The 23,212-nt window shown below is 39.7% G+C and overlaps 1 protein-coding gene across 3 annotated transcripts in view; it reads right to left on the bottom strand.

Moving 5' to 3' along the window:
* EXOC2 (exocyst complex component 2) overlaps positions 1 to 22,534 on the bottom strand; it is a 131,515-nt gene extending 108,981 nt beyond the window's left edge. For 2 of the 3 annotated variants that reach the window (XR_016465014.1, XM_031589285.2), the window contains exons 1-4: positions 21,404 to 21,786; positions 7,761 to 7,916; positions 2,628 to 2,804; positions 88 to 214 (exon numbers count right to left, since the gene is read on the bottom strand). Coding sequence is in view for 2 of the 3 variants with exons in the window: in XM_031589285.2 (XP_031445145.1) it covers positions 88 to 214; positions 2,628 to 2,804; positions 7,761 to 7,878 (422 nt within the window). In the remaining variant the exon portion in view is untranslated. Of the gene's footprint in view, positions 1 to 87; positions 215 to 2,627; positions 2,805 to 7,760; positions 7,917 to 21,403; positions 21,787 to 22,336 lie in introns of those variants that run through there. The other variant, XM_090137009.1, reaches the window with a different exon arrangement.
* Positions 22,535 to 23,212: the final 678 nt, after the last annotated feature.

A 23,212-nucleotide genomic window follows, 5' to 3' on the forward strand; every position in this document is an offset into this window, starting at 1 on the left:
ATAAACTATTAAAACTTTTCTGAAATTTATAAAGACATATATAGAGAGAAACACTAAAAAAGTGGATTAAAGGCATTTGGAACTCACTTGTCTATCTCAATACCAAGTGGATTAGCTGGACGTAGGGACAAAGGGGGAATCCCTTTGTTTCTATCAGTGCGCATGTCATAATAGTTCATTTCATCCACCCAGACAGCAGACTGATCCAAGATACCTAGAGAAAACAAAGCACAAATCCTTAAAAAAACAAGGACTGTCAAGTACTATCGAATCCTAACATACTGAACTAATTTGAAAGATCCTAATAAATATAAAATGGATGCCTAGGTAATATATTGAAAGTTACACTACAAAACAACCTGGATACAATTAAGCTGAATTATCTTATTTTAGCTGTTAAAAAGATATTAATAATGGCCGGGCACCAAACTTTACCTCTTAGAGAATATACAGGTCCATATAAATGAAAAGTGTTTTCCTAATAATAGCATATTAACATTTTCCATTCCTTCAAGTATTTTGATATCTGTCATCAGCTACTCTGAAAAGAAGCAATTAGCCAGCGACCTTCCTACCTGCATATTTTAGGAAAGATCCCTTTTCTGTGTCACTAATAATGAAAAAGCAAGCCAGTTTTGGCCACACACCAACACGGATGACTCAAGTTGGACAAGGGACTGGCCTTGTTTCCACTGCCACTGCTTTACAGCAATGACAACAGGTAAAGGTTTGGCTATGGCCAAAAATGCAGCCCAGCCACGTTCATCATCACCCCCTTCTTTAACATAAGATATTCAAGATGAGAAAATATCCAGTCCCAAATGTTGTTTTTTGTTTGTTCTTTTAATATTCATTTTCCTCTCCCACCACCAAAAATTTCACCATTAATATCTGCTCGTTTCACCTTTCTAGTGGCCAGCTCCTAATTCAGCTTAAAAGAAATAATGCCTTATTTAACTGTCATTAAACTGCAGAGAGCAAAAGCCAAAAACAGATATTCTTGTGGGAATCTCAGTGCTAGAAAAGATGACTAGACTACTTCATCAATAAGGTGCTCTGAAATAAATGTTTGAAATATAGAGGTTACTAAGGCTACAGTTCCTAGACTGCTTGGCAACATAACTTTAATGGTTAAACACCATGAGAGAAATACTTGAGACCTTGGAGGGTGGCTTAATTATAATCAGAACCAATACTAAAGATTCAGCTTTTCCTTTTCAAGACCAGCTGTCAGCTCAGGATTCAGATGTAAAACTCATTATCTGGTTTATATTTTGAATTTACAAGAACTCCCTGAAAGTAATGCCTCCTATTCTATAATGATGGCCAACAACATCAGAGTCAGATGTTAATGTTATAGCAGCAGATCTTGAACCTTCACACCAATATTCCATTATATTTTGTTGTAGTGTGACAGATGGCAGCAAAGGAGCAGTCCAGCAGAATGAAAGCACGTAAGAAACAAAGGTCAATTAATTCCTCCAGATGGAAAAAAAATGGCACCCACTGACATTCATCAATGCTTGCTGAACATTTATCAAGACCATACAATGGATGTGAACACAGTAAGGTTGTAGGTGGTGAGCTTCAGCAGAGGCAACAGCCATGTTCCAGATGGCCACGTACTGTGGTCAAGCCAAGAAATGAAGAGTACCTTGATTAACTCAGCTGCACAAATTGGCAGATTATGACCAGGTAACTCTGTACAGAGCTGAATATTGTCTTCAATGTGTTGGAAACAATGGTGACAACAATGGAACATTGTAAAGGGGTGATCCTTCTGGATTTCCTGGCACCCAGGCAAATCATCAATTCAGACCATTACATCAAGATGCTGACTAAGCTAAAGGCTCAAACTTCAGAGTAAGGCCAAAGAAGACAATCTTTCTCTTACAATACAATAAAGCCAAGCTCCATACCAGTTTGAAGACCATGGAGCACACTACCAATGTGTTGGCTGGATTGTCCTATCACACCCATCTCATAGTCCAGATTTGGTACCTTCTTTTGGCACTTTGTTCAGGTCAATAAATGATGGACTGCACTGGCAACATCTTCCTAGCAATGACACTGTCATAGCAGCTTAAAACAGAGAGTTACCTCTGCTGGTGCAGATTTGGCTAGCACAGCATGCAGGCTCTTGTTCATCACTATGCAAAAACACATAGTTATGGTGGTGACTATGTTGAAAAATAGTGTTTTGTAGTTGGAAATTTGCTCCATCAAATAGTGCTATGGTATTTTTTGTATCTGTTGTGGTTTCCATGGAAATAAACAGCGGTATTACTTTCAGAGTGACCTATGCATCTAGTAAATTAAAAAGCAGTATGAATATTTACTGAATCTGTTACAAATTTCCTATAAATTTTACAAGTTTAGTGCTTCTGCTTACAAATAAGAAGGAACACTTTTCATTTGTCCTTGAGGATTTTATCAGGATACTGAGAAAGCAGGACTGATATCACAGATATCATTTGTACATTTTAATAATATACCCAGCTTTTTCTGGACAACTGAGGTTTGTCTTGACATGGACCCATTTTAGACATACAATTTATTTATACAGGCATTCAATTATATTTTTGTCTAGCAACCAAAACAGATGTGAGTTTGAACAAGAGAAGTACCTATTTTTTCCGGTTTCAGCAGCTTGAAGGAAACAGTTGAAGTTCCTCTGCCACCAGATTTTGTAGTGACAATAATGTCTCCTTTGTCATTTTTAGCTTGTCCAACTCGACATACAATTTTACTAGCAGACATCCATTCAGCAGTGAGCAGACAGTTGTGCCCACATATTGTTAAACCTAGAGGGGAGAAAAAAAAACCCAAACAAATTACAAAAATCAACCTACTATGAATAAAAGTATATTCTGAAATTCAGTAAGGCAAAAAACGTTTACGATGCTTCATGTATTTCAGACACAAACGTATGACCCTTCTCTAGTGCCTTACAGGCAACTACAGTTTAAGAGTCGTGAATACATTTTTCAGATATTCCTCATGTGACTTCAGTCCTAATGACTTACTGCCACTTGAGACTGTGCTACTTTGAGCTCATTTTAATCTCTTCCATCAGTTATGGAGCTACCACAACTTAATAACATCCTCTATCACCAAGACAGACTACAGAAGTGCTGTTCAGCACTGCACAGTGTAATACTGTAGAAAGTTTGATTTGTCTGACTTGGCCCAGCAAAAACAAAGAACAATACTAACTATTCACAAAAAAAAAACAATGTTTCTTCAAGTTTATTTAATGATACTTTTGCAGACACTGCAAGAAGATGATACTGGTTTACAAAGAAAAAAAATGCTTCTTAACAATTATTCTGTCCTCATTTCTTCTGTACAAAATCTATGATTCTGTTGAATAGACTGCTGTTGTTGTATGAATATAAAAAAATAGTCATCTGACATTCATTTGTCTCTTCCCCTATATTTTCTCATAATTGAAGTAGAAATGATGCATTCTGGAAGAAAAAATACAACATTTTATCCATCAACTCTTTGAAAGGGTAGATAACTGCAGGACAAGGGAAAATGGTTTTAAGTTGAGGGAGGGGAGATTTAGGTTGGATGTCAGGGGGAAGTTCTTTACAGAGAGAGTGGTGAGGTGCTGGAACAGGCTGCCCAGAGAGGCTGTGGATGCCCCATCCCTGGAGGTGTTCAAGGCCAGATTGGATGAAGCCCTGAACAGACTGGTCTAGTATTAAATGGGGAGGTTGGTGGCCCTGCATGTGGCAGGGGGTTGGAGATTCATGATCCTTGAGGTCCCTTCCAACCCTGGCCATTCTGTGATTCTGTGACAAAGCTCTCTCATAGAGAAAGATTAGGGCATATTAAAGTAAGTCAAGCTTTAGTGTCAGTGTTTAATTTTGTTAGTGTTTAGTATTTAATAATAGTCTTAACAACTAAGGGTCAACGTGCACTTTAATACGAGTTAAGGTTTCCCTGAGGCTTCATATCTCATGTGGTCAGACCAATCAGACCAACTGACAAACCAATCTCATCAGTTGTGGTCAGATCAGGACTCTGGATCATGGAATAGATGGATTTTTTTCCTTGGATCTACAAGCTTCACATTTCCAATTTGAGCTTCTTTATCCTGAAGAATTAGGAAGCTCTCAAGATCTATAATATCGATACAATAAAATTCCTAACAGACTTGATTTGTAGAACAACTTCATCACTGTCTTCTTAAATAACACCCTTTACCATATGTCTAAAATGATAAGGCCATACTAGCGTGTTGGCTGTACTAGAACACGTTAGGCATAGCAGTTCTTTCCCTGTTGGCTTGGCTAATTTCTAGAAAGCTATGAGCAATCTAGCAAATACAGACAGAGAAGGATCAGCATATGTGGCTCAGTACCAATGCTTCACACTTACTTTTTCTAACAATTTAAACCCCTGACATTACACAGCAGACAAATTTGGCAGCTTTCATGATTTTGTCAGACATTAAAATGCCCCACTCCCTGCCAAAATCTATTTTGAAAACAAAACCCAAAAAATAAAAAACAGAAAGGCCTTGAATCTTATTACTACTGAAGGCAATTTTACTTGAGCAAGGGCACAAGACACATTTCTTACGCATGCCTGAAAGGAGATGAGGGAGGCAAAAACAAACAAGCAAACTAAATCTTCCAAATCAAAAACAATTTTGTTTGCTCTTTATTTGCAACATTTTAACCAGGATAGAACATTTATTTTTTCAACAGATGGTAGGAAAAAATACATATTTATGACGCATGGCTTTTAACCTTACACTAAAATTATTAAATCTTTTGGTTTTATGTTAGACTTCTCTGTGATTGGAAAACACATTGCAGCAGAAATTAAGACTAACTGATAGCCCGAACCATTCATAAAGACAGATTTTCACCCTAGAGTTTAAAATAAGCCTGAATTCTTGACATTAACATCTTCATTTGAGTATAATCTAAGCTTGAGCAATTTGGTAGGGTAGAAGACAATTTTGAAGATCCTTGTATCAATTATTTCCCAGTCACTAGAGGTTCTTAAAGCTCACAAGAGAATACCACATGATCTGACACTTCCTAAATGGAGGGAAACTACATTTAGTATTTAAAAATGCAAACTAAAATCTCAGCTTCTTATATACCTCACAAAATACAGCAATGGCACAGGGGAACTGCTGAAACAAAGGCATCTGGGGAGAAATTCTCTGGTGGTAAAAATAAAATTATTTCCTCCTCAAAACAGAGACAATTTCTCCTTAAATAAAACCTTATTTTGATCTGCTATAAGGTACAAAGATATTTGAGAATATTAGAGGTCTAGTTTTCATGAAGTATTTTGGAGAGTCCAGCCCTCTGCCTATTTCAACAAACAGAAACAAATAATTCTCATGAGACTTCCCAATTTTGGCTAAGCTTATAAATCGACAATTTTATATTGTCTTCAAAAACACAATTGCAAAAGTCTTAAAAGACAAACTAAACTTCAGGAGCATAAACGCTGTGTGAATCTCCTGGAGTTGATGTTTTGTACTGTGAGCTATGGAGTTACAAATAAAATGTTTATTTAGTTTCAAAGATTACAAGAAGGCTCTCCCTTAAATGAAACCAAAAGCCATATTCTATTATGTGGTACTCCGTGTATATAAAAAAAATAGCTTATTGCTTTTTGTTTTACTTTACTGTATCTCAAGTAGTAGATTATAAATGTTATAAAACCCTCACTCAAACTTGCTTAAATTGCGTGCCTACAAAGATTCACTTTTGCAAGTATTTCCATCCAAGTCACAGGGACTATTTACATGCCTAATTTAACCATTAAACCTTAATGTGTCTGGGACTTTCGTCACTTCCTGGAAAAGCTGATATTCAAATGAGCTAAGTGGAAAAAAAAGAAATTACAGCAAATCATTTTTTACTTTTACCTTAGAAGACGAAACTAGCAGCAGCTAGCTGCTACTCCACAAACAAACAAACAAAACATTAGCAGTCAGTCAGCTATAATACTGAGAAACAGTTTGGGAAATGCCTTCCTTTCAAGAACCTAATGCTGATCACTTACATAAAGACTACACCAATAAACTGATGGGGTTATTGAGATACATTAACAAGACACATACGCAGGAATGTACCTACCCATAACTCCACCACTTTTTGAGTATGTCTCAATAAACTTTCATACAGGGTACCACAACCCTGTCTAGAAGCTCAGGAAAATACTAACTCTTCTCTAAAAGAGGCAGCAAACTGAAATTAGGGGGAAAATTGTAGTAATTCATGCTTGGCTTGGCCATAAAGCTCATTGTGGTGGCCAAGAATGGAATTTGGGAATCTTGGTTTATTGCCATGAAGTGAAGTATTGGTTCCAGCAAAGCCAAACAAAATTCCAGTAGACTTCAGAGGAGTCATGATTCCTCAACGAATTAGAAAGATTGTCTCTAGCATGAATACCAAAGTATACATATGCTTAAATTAGAAAAAAAAGAAAACAGGAAATTCCAGTAGTTATAGTTACCTTGGATTTCCAAAAGATTTTACTAAGTCCTTCTCTAAAGGACTAAGAATATTAAGTAGCCATAGGATACGACTCAAATTCATAAATGGTTTGCTAAAAGACAGAAGCAAGGCTGCAGTAAATGGTATGTTTTCACTGAAGAAAATTTCCACATGGCATGTGCTAGAAACACTGCTGTTCAATATACTCATAAATGACAAGTTAAAGAGGTTACAACGTTTGCTGATGATATTAATTCATTCAGAACATAAAGACAGTAAAAGCTAGAACAAAATGCAGAACAGATCTTATGAGACTGAGTGGTGCTATAAAACAGCCACTGAAATTCAATGAACAAAGAGAAGCACACAGGCAAAAGCAATCTTACGTTCACAGATGGCAGGCCCTAAACTGACTGCTATACCTCACGCATTAAAGCATGGGACTACAGTAAGCAGATCAGTGAAAAACACCAACTTGATGTTTAATGTTAATTATACAGAAAACATTTCTATGAAAGAAAATGAACATACAGTATTATGTAAAAGTACATTCACATCCTGTACACTGCATGTATCCAAAATGATGTTCTCCTACCTTGAGATATTGGGAATAAAACCAAAGCATTGAAAAACAACAGGGAGGGTCAAAAACATATGCAGAAAAGTTAAATTTGCCTGCACTTCTCATCCTGGAGAAGTGTCAACAGAAGGTAATGGTCATCAAGATCAACACAGAAGACTTACAGAGAAAACTGATCAGTCTTCCAGAACCATGACAATTTAATTGAAGTTACCATGTTAAAATCAAAACAGTTAAAGCTCTTCACACAATGTGTACCTGAACTGTTGAATCCACTTCATCATAGACTGTTGCAGACACACTAATTGACTTTTACACTAGCTCAAGGAACAGTAATGCTCAATGACCTTCACAATACACTGAAAACAGCTCTAATAGAAAGTCTCAGTGCCTGGGAAAGTAGCAAAGGAGTGTACCTTTGTATCTGCTCTCTTTTCATACACTCCCATAGGCCCTTATTAAGTTTTCAGTACCAGATGCTGAATTAGGCTAAAGGGCCATTTAACAAAGTACAGTTATTCTGGTTTGCTAGATATTGAAGAGCATCTCTGAGTTCATGGATTCAAGTGCATAGATGTGAGAGGGCAATTCTCATGACATTCAATAGATTTTACCATGTTAGTTGCAAAGAAAATGTGATTCCAATAAAATCCTAGATGTGCCATTCAACAGTCTCTAACATTGTAAATTTATTTTCAGCTTACCTATGAGGTCTGTTGGCCCAGTTCCCAAATTTTCTCCTCGAATTGTCACTTTTGTCCAGGAGATGCCCTCATTGGGAGAGATGCCAGTCACAAGTGGGGGCTGGCGTGCTCGAGACATGATGCCTACTTAGTTACTGCAAACTAAGTCACTTGCACCTGTTGAGCAAGAAACAAACATTTAAAAATAATTATATTGCATAAAAGTTATTTAAAAAAACCTTCTAAAATGATAGAAAAAAACCTGCATATGTGAAACATCATTCTCAAAGCTCTTTTTACCTCAGTTATCAAACAATAAAGAATACCTACACCCTTTTTGCAGTTCCATTTTTTATAACAGGCATAGCCCTAGTTCTGAATTGAAAAGAAAACACAAATTCAGGAAAAAAACCAAAAAACCTATACCACCAGAATACTTCATATACTCCAAATCACATCAAAAACTCTCACTCTTCTATTATAAAATTATCAATTGCATTTCTCAGAAAGTTTACAATTGCTAACTAATAGACTATGGACATGTATTTGGATTACTCCCCTATCAAGAACCAACTGTCTGGCACAAATACTCCCTTGGGGAGGAAACCCCAACTCTAATTTGTATTAAACATCGACATTTCGATAAACTGAGAAAAGAAAGCCATTACTTACGAACACTACACTAGCAAAAAACACCAATAAAGCAAATCATATCCCAACAGATAAACCTTAAGGTACACAAAATTATAATAATTAAAAAAAAAAAAATTTCCAAAAGAGTATTCAAATGAATCAGAAATACCAGTATGGCACCTTTGTCACACAGCCTACTACGAATCTGATCAGGAATTCCTATTGTTTATTAGCTGTTTCCTTTGTGCATCTACAAGAAGCAGAGGAGCACAACCTGAAGCAGCTTAGTTCCCAGCAACATTCCCATCCTTATAATTCTTAACTGTAGATCTGCCACTAGATTCAAAGAAGCTCCTGGAAGGAAGATTTTGTCTTTATTTTCTGAAGCTGGAATGCACAGTGAAGAAGAAGATGGAAATGGAAAGGCAGGAACAAAGAGGAAGGTCTCGTGGTTAAAAGAAATCAAATCAAATCAATCAAATACCACCCCTGAACAGGAACCTGTCTCTATCTACACCACAAATGCATAGGAGATGACTTATAATAAAACTTTACTGCAGAAACTTCTCAATTTCTCAACTGCAGAGCCCACACTCGCACCTGAAATCAGTGCAAAACAAGTACTGAGTGTAAGAAATGCTACACAACGCTCTGGAATATTCAAGTTCTAGACAGAACTGTTAACTTTAGAGAAATATTTGAGACTACTGGTGAAGAGTATGCAATTAACAAGAGATGAAGACTCCAGTGGAATAAGCAAAAACTTAACGAGTTGCAGTCTGTGAGCCATGCCCAGTACATAAAGGATTATCTGTTAAAAGGCCACAATTAACTCATAAAATATGCCTCTGGAACCAAGGCTTTTTGATTTGAACATCTGAAGTCCAAAGATTAAAAATGACATTATGTTTTTAGTTTAACACTAATTTCTCAGGTTCCTGCGAGTAACAAACAGATGAAAAAGGAATTCAACAACTTAGTCTCGTGGATGCTCTTATAAGCTGCTACGTAAAATGCTGGAACATTTCATATCTCTAACACAGGGCTACAGAAGTCAGTGAAGATTGTTTTCAACCTCTTTGCTGGAGCAACACTGAAGGAGAGGAGGACAATGTCAGCAGACTACAAAGAATCAGCTGTCAGTAATCTCCAGATACAGAAGAAAAGGTTATGCTCTGGCAGGCAGTCCCCTCTCTCCTGCTCCTGTAAGCCCTGCTTATGTTTTTTTCTCTATTTTTCAGAGGCAGTCAGTCCCTGCCTCACTTCAAAACCGAAGTCAGGTCCAAGCCCTGCAGCTGAACTATTTCCTGCCCTTATCCTGCCAATCTTCCCTCTGACTTCTTGAGCACAGTGTCAACAGGGGAGGACAAGAGGAGTTAATACCCGAATGCTCCCTTCAAATCCTCACACCCTGATAATTCCTCTTCCTTATTCTCATCCTACTTTTGTTCATTTAGCTCATCTGAACTACCACTTCTTTGCTGAAAATGATAAACTCAATCAGCTGTCAGGATTCCTAATCCTGGAGCTGCAGAGCATGTCAAGCTGTTGTCTCACACATACTGGATTCAAAGCCTTCTTTGCTACATCAACAAGGCATCACCTGACAAAACAACAGTCAGCACAACAGAAACAAGCTTCCCAAGCCTAATCCTACCTGCAGCAATCAGAAACTGAAAACACAGGGAAGTTCTGTTTACTTCTATGCAATTAGAAAGTGCATAGGCACAGAAGATCTGATCTTTCAGTATATCATGTTTCCTCTGGAGTCACATGCAAAGTGAACACTGGAAAACAACCAGGTGCTTAACCTTCCCTAGAATGAGGAGAATAAACTCCACGTACCCCTCTATCTTATCTACACAGAGTTTGCAGCTTTCTTCACACAACAGATGCAAGGAGTGGGGCTACCCTTTCTGTTGTCTTCCATAGGAAGCAGCATACATTGAGATATCAGTGTCACAATGTAAAATAACTTATTTTCCAGCAATAGTTTGTAAAGATCTATATAAGATATTAATCAGCAACACAGATGTAAAAAAAGAAACAAACAAAAAAAACAACAAAAAAAACCAACAACCCACACACAACCAACATCTTCAAGAACTGAGAGATAATATGGAGGGAAAACTCTTGAGGAAAATGAGCAAACTAGAAGCCATTCAGGTATTTTTGGTTGATTCTCACCCCCTCACACCCAACGTCATGGTTCCCTTGCATTGTAACTGCTGTTTCTTTCAAAATACCCAGCCATACAGATAATTGGCTTGTATCAATATCAAAACTCAAAAGTAATATTACAATGTATTTCTCTGGATTTCAGAAATTGGCACTGTATCTCTCCTCATGATAAGTTGAATAAATGCAATAAAAATGTTGAGCCTCCTGAAGTCTAACATTTCTCCTAAATTATTTCCATACTTATTGCAGAATTGTTTCAAAATACCTCACTTGGATGAGAAGACCACAGTAAATCTCAACACATTACAAGAGCACTACAGAAATGAGATGCTCTATTATTTGATTTTATTTTTTTTTTTAAATAGCAATTGATTTCATTTCTTTCAACGAGTAAATGATGGAACAGTACAGATTCTGTCCTTGCAACAGAGATCAAACAAATGCTTGAGAGTCTTCACTTATAATACATTTCCCTTCTTTTGACACACATGGCAATATGCAATATGACTAAATTGTTTCCTGGGAAGCACAGCCTGCATGGTCGTATGACCCAAAAGAGACTTTCTATTTTAGTTTATTTTGTTAATTTTTCAGCTTTAGGGCAAAGCTGAAAAAATAATTATTTTTAGTTTCATTAAGAAACTGAAGTTTCATTTTTTCCTTTTCATTAAGCCTAAGTAAGAATGGTAACTGCAATTCTACAGTCACCCTAGAAACAAATCTTATTTTTTTAAATGCATGTATTCTACATTAAAAAAAAATAAAATTAAAAACATGAATCAGTCTTCTTACTCAAAGAAACTTACTCAAACTGGTTCATATACAGAGCAGGAGAGATTGTGCAAAATCTGTTTTCCCTATGAGATACTCTGAAAAGATGGGTTTATCAAAGAAGTGTTAAGAAGACTACTTTTATTGCAATGAACATTCTTGTTTTACACTAACAGAAGTCTCTTTTCCCTCTTCACTCCCCTCTCGTCTTTTTCAAACTTCATTTCCTCACAATATCTCCTCAAAAGTTTAACATGGATGACATCTGTTTGACTGCTCCTATGATCTTGCCCATATTATTCGGTCATAATTCTTGTTATGAAGTGCAAGGAGTTAGAAAGCCTCTGCGAAGACCACCTACTACAAAACCATCTTGAAAAATGCCTTTCGTAAACATCATCTTCATCTTTACATGAGCTTCTCAAATAAACTGTCCTCTCGCAGAGGTTTAGCTCAATAAATAAATAAATAAATAAAAATCCAGACTGCTCTGAACACTACAGGCTTGCTAAGGATGGGACATCATCACTCTTTATCCTTAGAAAAGCCACTTTCAAAAACAAACAGCGAAGAAATGAAATATCATCAAACGTAAGGAAAAACACAAGTCTAGAAGCTTTTCTAAAAACTCCAGTTAAAAACAGGAATTCTTAAATAGGTTTCCACATTAAACTCTCAGGAAAAAGCAGAGACGAAATGCAAAGAGAAAGGGCACCACCAACGCCCACCATAACTGATCTGTAACGCTGAGCACTGCTCACTGTTCTCGAAGCAATACCAAAATGTAACGTTTGTGAAAAACAGAAGTTCAGGATTTAGGGACACCAAACTGGCCTGTATGGTGAACTCACAAAGTAAAACTACAAACACGAGAAAGGCAGAGAACTTCAGAGATGGGTGGTGGCAACATGCACCTAATAAATTTCACCAACAAAAGAATTAGCAGTTGAGAGGTGCCAGAAAGGCATTCCTGGTTTCTAAATAAAGAAAGTGAGCTGGTTCCAGTGACTGAAAATTCAGTTAAGTAAAGTTTTCAGTAGCACTTTGTCAAAAACACAGAACTTAAAAGACGCTCTGGAAGGAAGACAGAACCAAGGTCAGTGCAAACGTCACGGTCATCTACCAACAGGAATCGAAGTTGTCAGGGAGGGATGAAAGAAAAAGTCTATGTCACAGCACTGAAAAAGTCTAAATTATACACAAGGTAAAAATGACATTCACATAATAAAAGCCTTCAGCTATCGAGTACCTATTTGTGCTCAGTCACATACGATACATGTGACTGAATACCATTTTAAACAGGTACAGTAGGAACGACCACAGCATCTTCCCTGTCCAAATCACAGTATGCCTCCAATGTTGTCTGCTTACCCAACGAACAGACCCCAAACCCGTATGTTAGGGACTCCTATCACACTAACGCTGCAGCATTAAATGCTCTCTGAATGAACAGATTTATGAAACGGATGATTTTAACCAATCAGTAAATGCTCGGATTCCAGACACACGTGATGGCCTTTGCACCTTAAACTACACAAACCTGTGCTTCTACTAAATATATCCAGGTATTTGTTTTCACTAGGAAACCCAGAGGGTCCCCCGAGTACAACAGTATAACAGTATATAACAGTATAACTGTATAACAGTATCAGTGAAGGAACAAGGCAGATGACCCTAAGAAGGACGACAAAGCAAAAAGTTTCTATGTTTGCATTCAAAACCGTTGCAAAAATGACAAAAAAAAACATTATTGCAACCTTTTCTGTGTTTTATCTTCCCAACAGTATAAATTCAGACAGACAATCTACATAAACTAAGATTTAAAAGCATCCAAAAAGCAGCGCTGTGAAAATAACTGACATTTATTAACCCCTCTGGAGATCTTCAGTGCCCTAGAATTTCCACAGCCTTCAACACTGCATTAATAATACAAAGTCCATTCCTGCAAGCTTGCCAGGAAAGACTGGGAAGTGAATAAGCTAAACAATGCTGAAATTCCAAGTGATATTAAGAATCTACACATGTTTATTTAAATAATAGAAGAAGACTTGTCAATTTAAACAAGAAATGCTCACAAATCTTACATTTCGAGGGGAAAAAAAACCTCTTCAAAACACCACTAAGCTACTTATAATGAAAAGATGAACAAACAGGAAAAAAAAGGGGGGGGTGGTGGCAATTTCATCGTCACACAGAAAAACAACAAAGCCTCATTTGTCTTGGTCTGTCATATCCGGCATGTTGATTCAAGCCAATATTAACACTGACAAACACGTTAACCTACAGGACAACATCACATGCCAAAATCAATTTTGATTTGGGAAGATGAGCGCGTTTTGAGATGGGAGGGCAAACTATGAAGAAGAATGAGAGTATTAAAATACATAATATGATACTTTCTTACTTTCAAAGGGCTACTGAATATTGCAGCCAGTCATAAAATCCATGCTAGAAACTGCAGTTTGGGGATAGGCAAAGGAACGAGCACGGCCGCTTTGCTTTCGCAACGGCTCTACCTGCCTATTTCACCAACATCTCCGAGGTCCTGCTTTACTTAACCCAGCGAGGTACACCTTCGCGGCGATGTATCTTGACACACTGAAAGCAAAATAATCACAGCACTCAGCAACGCCATTAAAATTGTCGAGTGGTGAGGAATTAAAGGCCGGACCCGAGGCAGATGCTGGGATAGCGCTGGGTAAAAGAGCTCAGGGCATATTTCAGAGCGCGCTGCAGCTGCGAGGGATTGACACTGCTAACTGTGGAATCAAGCTCAGGAGAAACTCCGGGCACAGTTCCGGCATCCGAAATAAATTAAAGTAAACAGTGTTGCTCTCTCTCATCCACCCTGTTAGCAGGCTCTCTGTTGAGCTGGAGACCACACACCCAGACCACACAGCACCAGCTGAACTCACTCGCACGCAACATCTAGAAGCTGTCACTCTGCTGAGGTATGGAGAGGAAAAAGAGGGGGCAGGAGTGCGAGAGAGTGAGTGAGTGAGTGAGTGTGTGTGTGTGTATGTGTGTGTTTAGAAAAGCTGCCCGCTCTCCCCTCCTATCATTACAGCTGGCTAGGTTTTGTGCGGTCAGGAAGGAGGGAAAGAAGGGAGGGATAAAAAAAAAAAGACCTACAAACTCACTAAGAAAACACATTGGTCTTGGCCTTTTGTAGTAATGATTTGCATTCCTCCCGCACTAGTTTAGTAGCTGTTGAAGGGCTAACAAAGCATACATTTAGCATCAATTAACCTTCTATCTATCATGTGTCGAAAAGAAATCTAGGTCTGTATAAATCCATTTCATTGCACATACTCAACAGCATTGTATCAGCTATGACACACAGCATACCTATATCCTGATACATTGTTAACTCAGGAATTGCCATAGGTTATTTATTTGGAGAGGGGAAAGACTCCCCACAAAGAACACTTAACTATATGAATGAGATTACAGTGTCAAAACGCTGAATTTTTTCTATAAACACTCCATCCTGAAATGAAGCTTTGCTCATTAGGATCTTACTCTGTAAACATCCTGAATGAAATTAATGAGCCTACATATTACAATGAGTTGTGATCCGCTGCAAAGCAGCAAGAATATTTCATTCTAAAAATAGGTTCTGAAGAAGATTCCCTGCTCATCGCAGGGGAGTTGGATTAGATGACCTTTAGAGGTCCTTTCCAACTCCAAGGATTCTATGATTCTATAAGATAGTTCTGACGGTATAGATGAACAGAGACTTCTACAGCAGTAGGCTTGGAAGGGATTCTTTGATTTCTTTTAGTTCAGAAAACCATTTTATGGTCAATTTTATCACCTGCTGAAAGAGGAAGAGTTGAATGAACCATTTGAACGTTATTTTAGTTACAGAGAAAATTTCCTTTCCCCCCACCGCAAGTATCTACTCCATCAAATTCACTCACAAGTTTAATTTAACCCACTTACATGGTCCAACTGCCCCTAACCACAGCCACATTGTCACCTTTTTTCAAAAATCCATTCACTTAAATGACAACAACAATCACCACGTGCCGCTATTAAACAAAATCAGCAATACTACAGTAATCCAATTCTAGCCCTATAAATTTGAATTAGGATATTTTCATAGGAGAAAACCTTAACAAATAAATCCTAGAAGTATCACCTTATGAAATATAATGTTTTTCAGACAACTTAGCTTTAAAATTCTGTAGCTCCACAGTGAAAATAAACTATTCCTCAAACTTACTAAGCAGGCCTACATATTATTTTATGTCAATTCTTGAATGAAGAACACTTCTGCTACTACATTCTGTGTTACAGCACCTATTCATTACCAAGGCTCATGGCAAACCAATTATGTTTTCTGAACGCCTGTTCCGGCTGTGCTAAACTGACTGTGCTAAACTGACTAGAAAAAGAGCTTATAAGAAAGTAGCTTATAAGAAAGTGTAATTCAAAGAAGCCTGAGCACAGATGTTTCTCCCCAGAATTTCTGCTATTTTCATTATAAACTGCATTACAACTCCCCAGAAATTGTGTCACCTACTTGTTAAAAGCTTCTGTATTTATTACATCACACATCACCATAATCTAGCAACATCGTGAAAAAAGCTTTAAAAAAACATACATACATATATATATATATATAAACATATATATAGAAAAAAGCCAAGTCAGCTTTACATAAAACCGTATCACAGATGGCCATAAATCTCTCGTTCATTTCTAAGTTCTCAAAGTACATGCCTTCCTACATCTGCTTCTACATCCAAAATCCAGTTTGCTTCACTTAAAAGTCACTACCCTCCGTCTTACATTTAAACCATTCATCCCTTTTTTCTTTTAGGTTTCTAAAGTTTATCATAATTTTCTGCATTATCTTAGTTATCAGAGGAACAGTAAAGAATCTTAATGCCTTCATCATCTCTCTATCTTACGTTATTCACGGGCAAAAATTAGAAATCAATAATGCAAGCGTCACCAAACTTTCAAGTACGTTATGCAAATTCAGTCAAAAAGATCCAGAAGTTCAAAAAAATAAACTAAATAAATCCCAATGGGATGGGATTTATTTTCTTTTTTTACAGCGAAAAGAAACAAGACACCACAGCTTTTTTCTAAGCCCTGTAACTATACACAATATTCTTTATAAAAACACTATATAACCACTGTAATTACACAGTTCGTATGACTGAAGTTTTAACGTGTGTTCCCGTAGGTAGGACTGCCGCAGTAAACTGAACATTTGCCCGTGTGGCTTTTGAGGCAGTTGCTTTTGTTTCAAAACTATTTAGAAGGTGAGGCACGCACTTGTGTTACTGAGATCCCTGTACTTCTCATGTTCTCACTCAAACATCACATTTTGTCCCCCGCTAAGGGAAGCATGCAAGACAGATGCTATTCTATCTCTCTGTTCACACAGGCAAACACGCGCACAGCTCTGACTTAGAGCCTGTGTGCACAGGTATTTTTCTTACGTATTTCAGCCTCCCTCTACCTTACATGCTCCCAGACTTCGTTTTCACTTATCTACCTAAAATTTACATCTACTGTTCAGGATTATCTTTTCAGATTGGTGAAGTTGTCTTGTGGGAGACACTGCCTTCTATGCATGAGAAAACATGAGAAAAACGTATCCTCTTCCTACATAGTTTCTTAACTGTTTGTGTAACATTCAGGTTCCCAGAAAGAACGAAGGCATACATGTTAAAAACACACTGCGATCCAAAGTGTCGTTGCACTCTCAGAATTTGAGAATAGAAAATTTGAAGCTGTTGCTGTTTTAATTGAGATTTTAGGATGACCTTAAAAATTCAGTCAGCCTCCAACTCAAGATTTGGCATTCAAAAAGATAATTTTGCTCAGCAAAATCAAAACCTGATAAGGGCTTTGGGATGTATCATGGGAATGTCTGAATACAGGGCACACACTACTTTCAGCATAGCCGTGAAGTGAAAGGAAAAATACAGAATGTAAACCTAACTAACTGAAACATCATGGATTTATACCATCATCTGATCCACAGGCACTGTTACGCAGACAGAACTTCCATCAGCTTCTGTGCAATATACCTGAGGTTTGCTTTAGAATATTCAATTGAAGACTCGGTCTGTATTTTCCTTATGCTCAAGAAAAACAAAACAAAACAAAAAACAACACAACCTATAAAAGGTTTTGTGTCTCAGAGATTTTGTTTTCCTTAAAATCCAAACAAACAAGCAAAGAAAGGAAACACAGGCTTTCACACCCATCCCTGAGTGCAATCGTAGTACTTCCTACTGAAAATGCTGAGTGCTCTGCATGCACTGATTAATAACTGTTGTCAAAGAAGGCTACACATCAATTTCCTCTTAATAAAAAGCACTAAATAGTTCCAAATTCACATAAAAAGTGAAAATGTCTCCATATATACAAAACATGGGGAGGAGAGGAGGCATTTGATTTAGATTTAAAATATTAAATGCTTGCCTTACCTTCCCCTAACCAAAATATGCAACAGAACAATCGCACAATCAATCCTCATTTTCAGGCACTTGTCTCATTACTCAGCTTCTAGAAAAGCTGCCTCGGATTCATTTTTTCAGATCACAAAAATGAGGTTCTCCCTCCTCCTCTCCCCTCCTCCTCCAATTTGGGACACTGGAAAAACAACTAATGGTCCAACTGCTTCTGGACAGAAACACTAACAGAACTCTATTACTTTAAAAATAATTCGGGGATTAAGGTAAAGATTTTTTATTATTTAATCAGCTTTATTTTTAAATTGATATTTTTCAAGCTGTAAACACAGATGTTTGTGTTCTGTGCAAAAGACGGAACACCAACCTGACCCAATGCGGGCACTATCTACTCACCCCATATCCTACAAGCACCTTTACAAACAGAATTTTCCCATTACCAACTACTGCTCCCCTCTCCTGGGGAAAGCAATCTGAAAGACAACACTGCACAACACAGATTTACAGAAGGTAGGTGGTCTAAGACAAAAGGTTAAGCTGAAGAGCAGTGTCTGATTTCCGCTAGAGACACCCATTTAGCTAATTTCTGATTTCAACCCTTCAGCTTGCTTATAAGCACAGCACCAGATGCCACTTATACTGAAAAGCTCCCACAGAAAATAAATTCAGTGTAACACATGCAATCTTTTGAGCATTATTTACAAGTCCTTCATTTTGAAGTACTACTGATTTCTTCTGTACAAAATGTTTGTGTCCTTTTTTGCATAATTAAAGTAATGCACAACCATTTGAAATACGTGCAGGTAATAAACATCCACTTGTGCTTCACAGGCTTGCCTTGCTCTGGAGAACAAAACCGTACTTTAATTCACATGTTCTTTCATTCCATGGCTGTCAGAACCTGTATTTTCAAAAAATAACTTCTAAATTCACACTCTTGTGACCATGCTATTCAGGTCTTGCTCTTCTCCTCTCCCTTAAATGGATTCAAAGGGAAAACAGAAAAGCCCAGAAGAAGAGAATCAAAAGTGACACACAACTGATGATTAGTTTCAAGTACAATGCTCAAGACTTACCGGATTTACAGCCAGCCACATCACATTGACAGAAATTGATTAAGTAGGGTTTAACATAATATATCTCAAGCTTTCATCACTAAAAGAGGTCAGTGGCCTCTGTTTCTTGTCTACCACTTAATGTGCTTCAGTGCAGCTTCATTGTGAGGAGCAGTATCATGAACAGACTGTATCAGTCAATGCTTTTTCATGGGTCCTTGGGAAACTCCTGGTGAATCACATTTTAACATCATTAATATTTGTTTTTTGTCCCGAATGTTCTCAACACAAGGAATCCTACAACTCAAAACATCAAGATCTGAACACCGCAGGTCCCAAAACACTTAGTGAGCATTATTTTCAGTACTGAAGATAAAATGTCTTTTCAATAGAACATCAACGGGCACAATGCTGAATATTTCATTCACCAGACATTTCTTCTGTGCTTTTTTTTTTTTAAGCTCGTGACTAGAACTGAATGGATGTGCCACTGAGTTCTAAAAATGTCCACTAACTATTCAGCACCAATTTCTGATAAAGCAAATACATCACTAAAGAAATTAGTGAAATAAAAGAAATTGTAATTTATTGAACTATTGCCATAAAAACACAAGACAATTCTATGTTAAGAAAAAGCAAATTTAAAAAGTGCAAGCTTGGTTGGTAGAGTGCATTTAACTGAATCGTTTCACCTCTGATAAACACTAAGAGAAGTTAAGTTTTCCACACACGCAAAAAAAAAACCAACAAAAAAAAACATGCCACCAGAAGTTAAATTAATGACATTTTCTGTGAAATAAATCACACTAGTATAATGAAAATCATTGCATCCTGTTTAAAACAACAGAACCCCCAGTTAAGTAAAAACACTGTTGTCCAAGGGTGGGCATAAATCACCAACCCTGTAAACTAAGCGATCCATGGGAAAGAAAGCAGCAGCAGGGCATGCTTTTGGCTGCTCCTTGCTGGGTCAGTGCAAGCTGTGACAGACACTGCGGCGATAGGGAACTAAGAATTACAAAGCTTTTCTTCACGGGAGCAAAAATAAAGCAAGCAAAGGAGGTTGGATTTCTAAGTGACAAGTTTCAGTTGCAGTTTGCAACTAAAAAACAACAGCAAAAAAAAAAAAAAACAACTCAGAAAGTATTGGGTGTCAGCCCTGCCCAGGGCAGGGGGTTGGAACTGGATGATCGTTAAGGTTCCTTCTAAATGAAGCTATTCTGTGATTCTAACTAGAGGCCTTTCTGATGGTTTGACAACTTCATCAAAAGGAAAATCACAGAATGGCCAGGGTTGGAAGGGCCTCAAGGATCATGAATCTCCAACTCCCTGCCACATGCAGGGCCACCAACCTCCACATTCAATATTAGACCAGTCTGCCCAGGGCCCCCATCCAACCTGGCCTTGAACACCTCCAGGGACGGGGCATCCACAGCCTCTCTGGGCAGCTGTTCCAGCACCTCACCACTCTCTCTGTAAAGAATTTCCCCCTGACATCCAACCTAAACCTCCCCTCCTTCAACTTAAAACCATTTTCCCTTGTCCTGCAGTTATCTACCCTTTCAGAGAGTTGATTCCCCTCCTGTTTGTAGGCTCCCTTTAGGTACTGAAAGGCTGCAATGATCAGCCTTCTTTTCTCCAGGCTGAACAAGCCCAGCTCCCTCAGCCTGTCCGCATAGTGGAGGTGCTCCAGTCCCCTGATCATCTTCACGATGAAAAACAACCTTGCTGCGGTTGAAACGCATACAAATCATAAGCAGGAAAAAAAATAAAAAATAAAAAATAAAAGTGTTTACAATCAGAAAGTGTGGAAAATCGAAGTGAGATTACAATTTTAAACTTAATCACATAGCAGGCGGGTTGAAACTAGGTAATCGTGATGGTCCTTTTCAACCCAGGCCATTCTATGATCCGACGATGGGTGTTAACTGCTCAGATTCGACCTGATGTTCTGCCAGAGCTAAGATGGCTTACTGGATGTCAATTCAAAGCGTTCGAGTGTTTGTGCTTGAAGCCGTTAACGTAACACGGGGCTAACAAGATGCAGGAGGTAGGAAATGCCAAGGAAATAAATAAATAAGAGGGGGGAAAGGAAATAGTTTGGAAGAAGAAAACCAGCAGAACGGGACAGAACGGCAGGTCCCCTTTTGGAAACGGGACCACCCCCACGTGCAGGCAGCCGTTCCCCTCACTAAGACACCGCGCTGCCGTTCCTCGTGAAGCGCAGTTCGAAGTGGGTTAAGTTAACTCGCCGGCGCTCCGCCCGCGCCTCTCCCGGCCTACTTCCTGCACGGCCCCCAGCACACGCGGAACCACCTGACGGCCGGGCCGCTCGCACACGGCGCTACCTGCCGCTCCCACACGGCGCGGAGCCGCACGGCCCGCCAACAGCCGCCCCGAACCCCTCCCGGGACAGGGGCCAGGGGCGTGGCTTGGAGCGAGACGCTCGGCCGGGAGAGCGCTTCGGTCCCCCCCCCCGGGATGGAGACGGTCTCCGCCCCGGCGCAAGGGGAGGAGGACCGGAGCAGCCCCGCTGGGAGCAGCGGAGGAAAAGAGGGGCGGGAGGCCGCTCGCTGTCACTCACCGGCCGCCGCCGCCGCCGCCGCGTTCGTATCCGGCACCTGGGGCAGCGCCGCTCCCGGCAGAGCCTCCGCGTCCGGCGGGCGCAGGCACCGGCAGCCGCCGCCCGAGGACATCGATGGAGCGCGGAGAGATCGAGGAGGGGCGGCGAGCCGCAGCTCCGCCCAAGAAAGGGACGGGAGGCGGGTAGCCGCCCTCCCTCGGGCTGGGAGCAGCCCCTCGTGGGAGGGAGGGAGGAAGTGGAGCGGTTGGAAGCGCTTGTACTGAAATAATATCAGTGACGGCAGCAACGACAGCCATCATATAATAAACTCGAAGCTCGTTCCCCAAGTGCTGCGTGCAGGCAGAAACCCACCCCGCGCATCTGCAGCACAGGGGCTGCGTGGCGGTGCGCAGAAGAGGCGGGCGCCGTGCCCGTGAGGCAGGAAGACCGGCTCCTGCCATCTCTGCCTCCCAGGAGCATTGCTTGCGTCCTGCGGACTGCCATTTGCAGGCTGCGCCACAGGGCCTGCAGCCCGCAGGACTGTAATGTGCGAGAGGCAGCGGGATCGAGCCCGTATTCTCCACCAAAATCTGTCACGGAGTTAACTAGATCAATCTATGCCCATGACAGGGGGCAGTAGGCCCCTGCCCCCTTTTCCCCCCTGGCCCCACAAAATGGGAAGGAAGGAAGGGTGGAAAAAAAAAATCAGTGGCAACAATCTATGGAGGAAAACTAGGATATCGGAATGCAAGATAACACAATAAAATGCAATCTTATTGAAATTGAGACTAATAAATAAGATAGGAGAGAGAGAGTTCCTGAGACCGAGTCAAACCTGAAAAAGCTTGGAACAGCTAGGAAAGCACCCTCCAGCACCCACTGCCAGGCAGTAAGAGACCGCCCCACCTGGAAGGGTCAGATCCCACGACTTCCGTAATGTATAGGGATAGGTACCTGGAATTGGAGCATTAACACTTTCATTCCAGTACATGATGTTTTGATGTGGAATACTGAAAACCAAAAAACATAAAACCATGACAGGCCGTCACACCAGTCCCGTGCCTGTGGTGTGGAGGGTATGGTGCTGGGCCATGGGGCGTTCTCACCCATCAGGCTCACTGTTGGGTGGGGGGCAATTGTGATGTTTTTCATGTCATCTGTATGAGAAGGAGACTTACTTCAGAAATGGAACAAGGAAAGCTGTGAAATTCCATTTCTTGGCCTTTTTTTTTTCAGGTTGTTCCCCAGCAGCCCGACCCCCTGCGCAGTGGCTTTCCGGCACCGCTTGCAGAGCTGCACAGAAACAGGACGCAGCTGCTGCAGGAGCTGTCAGTAGGCAGGCAGCACGGGCTGAGCTTGGTCATGCAAAGTCGTCCTGGTTTCTCAATGAAAATGTGGGGAGGTATCTTATCAAACCATCTGTCTACATGAAGCACCTCTGAACAGAGGCTCTTCTTCCTTTTGGAAAGGATCAGGAGACATCCTTTTTCCCTTTCTGCTGAGATTGTTTGGAGTTCGGTTGCAAAAGCCAAGTGCAAACGAAATAATAATGGAAAGCAGATAAAAAGCAACGAGGGAGAAAACAGAAAGGAGAATCAGTTGCTCAGTTTTGCCAAACTAGACCTAGAGTGGAACATTAGTCGGAAAAATAAATTATCTTTCATAAAACCTCAGAGAACGTAAAAAGCATTGCCATAAAAAGCATTATGGCAAAGAAATGTCATTTCCCATTTTTTTTTTCCCCCGAGGTGAGAGCTGCATAAGTCATAGTATAGGCTGTAACATCTCAATGGATGAATAAGCAGCTCTTTACTGACTCTTTCCTCTAGC

The sequence above is a fragment of the Phasianus colchicus genome, chromosome 3, assembly GCF_987193195.1.
Source record: "Phasianus colchicus chromosome 3, bPhaCol1.hap1.1, whole genome shotgun sequence".
NCBI classification, from domain to species: Eukaryota; Metazoa; Chordata; class Aves; order Galliformes; family Phasianidae; genus Phasianus; species Phasianus colchicus.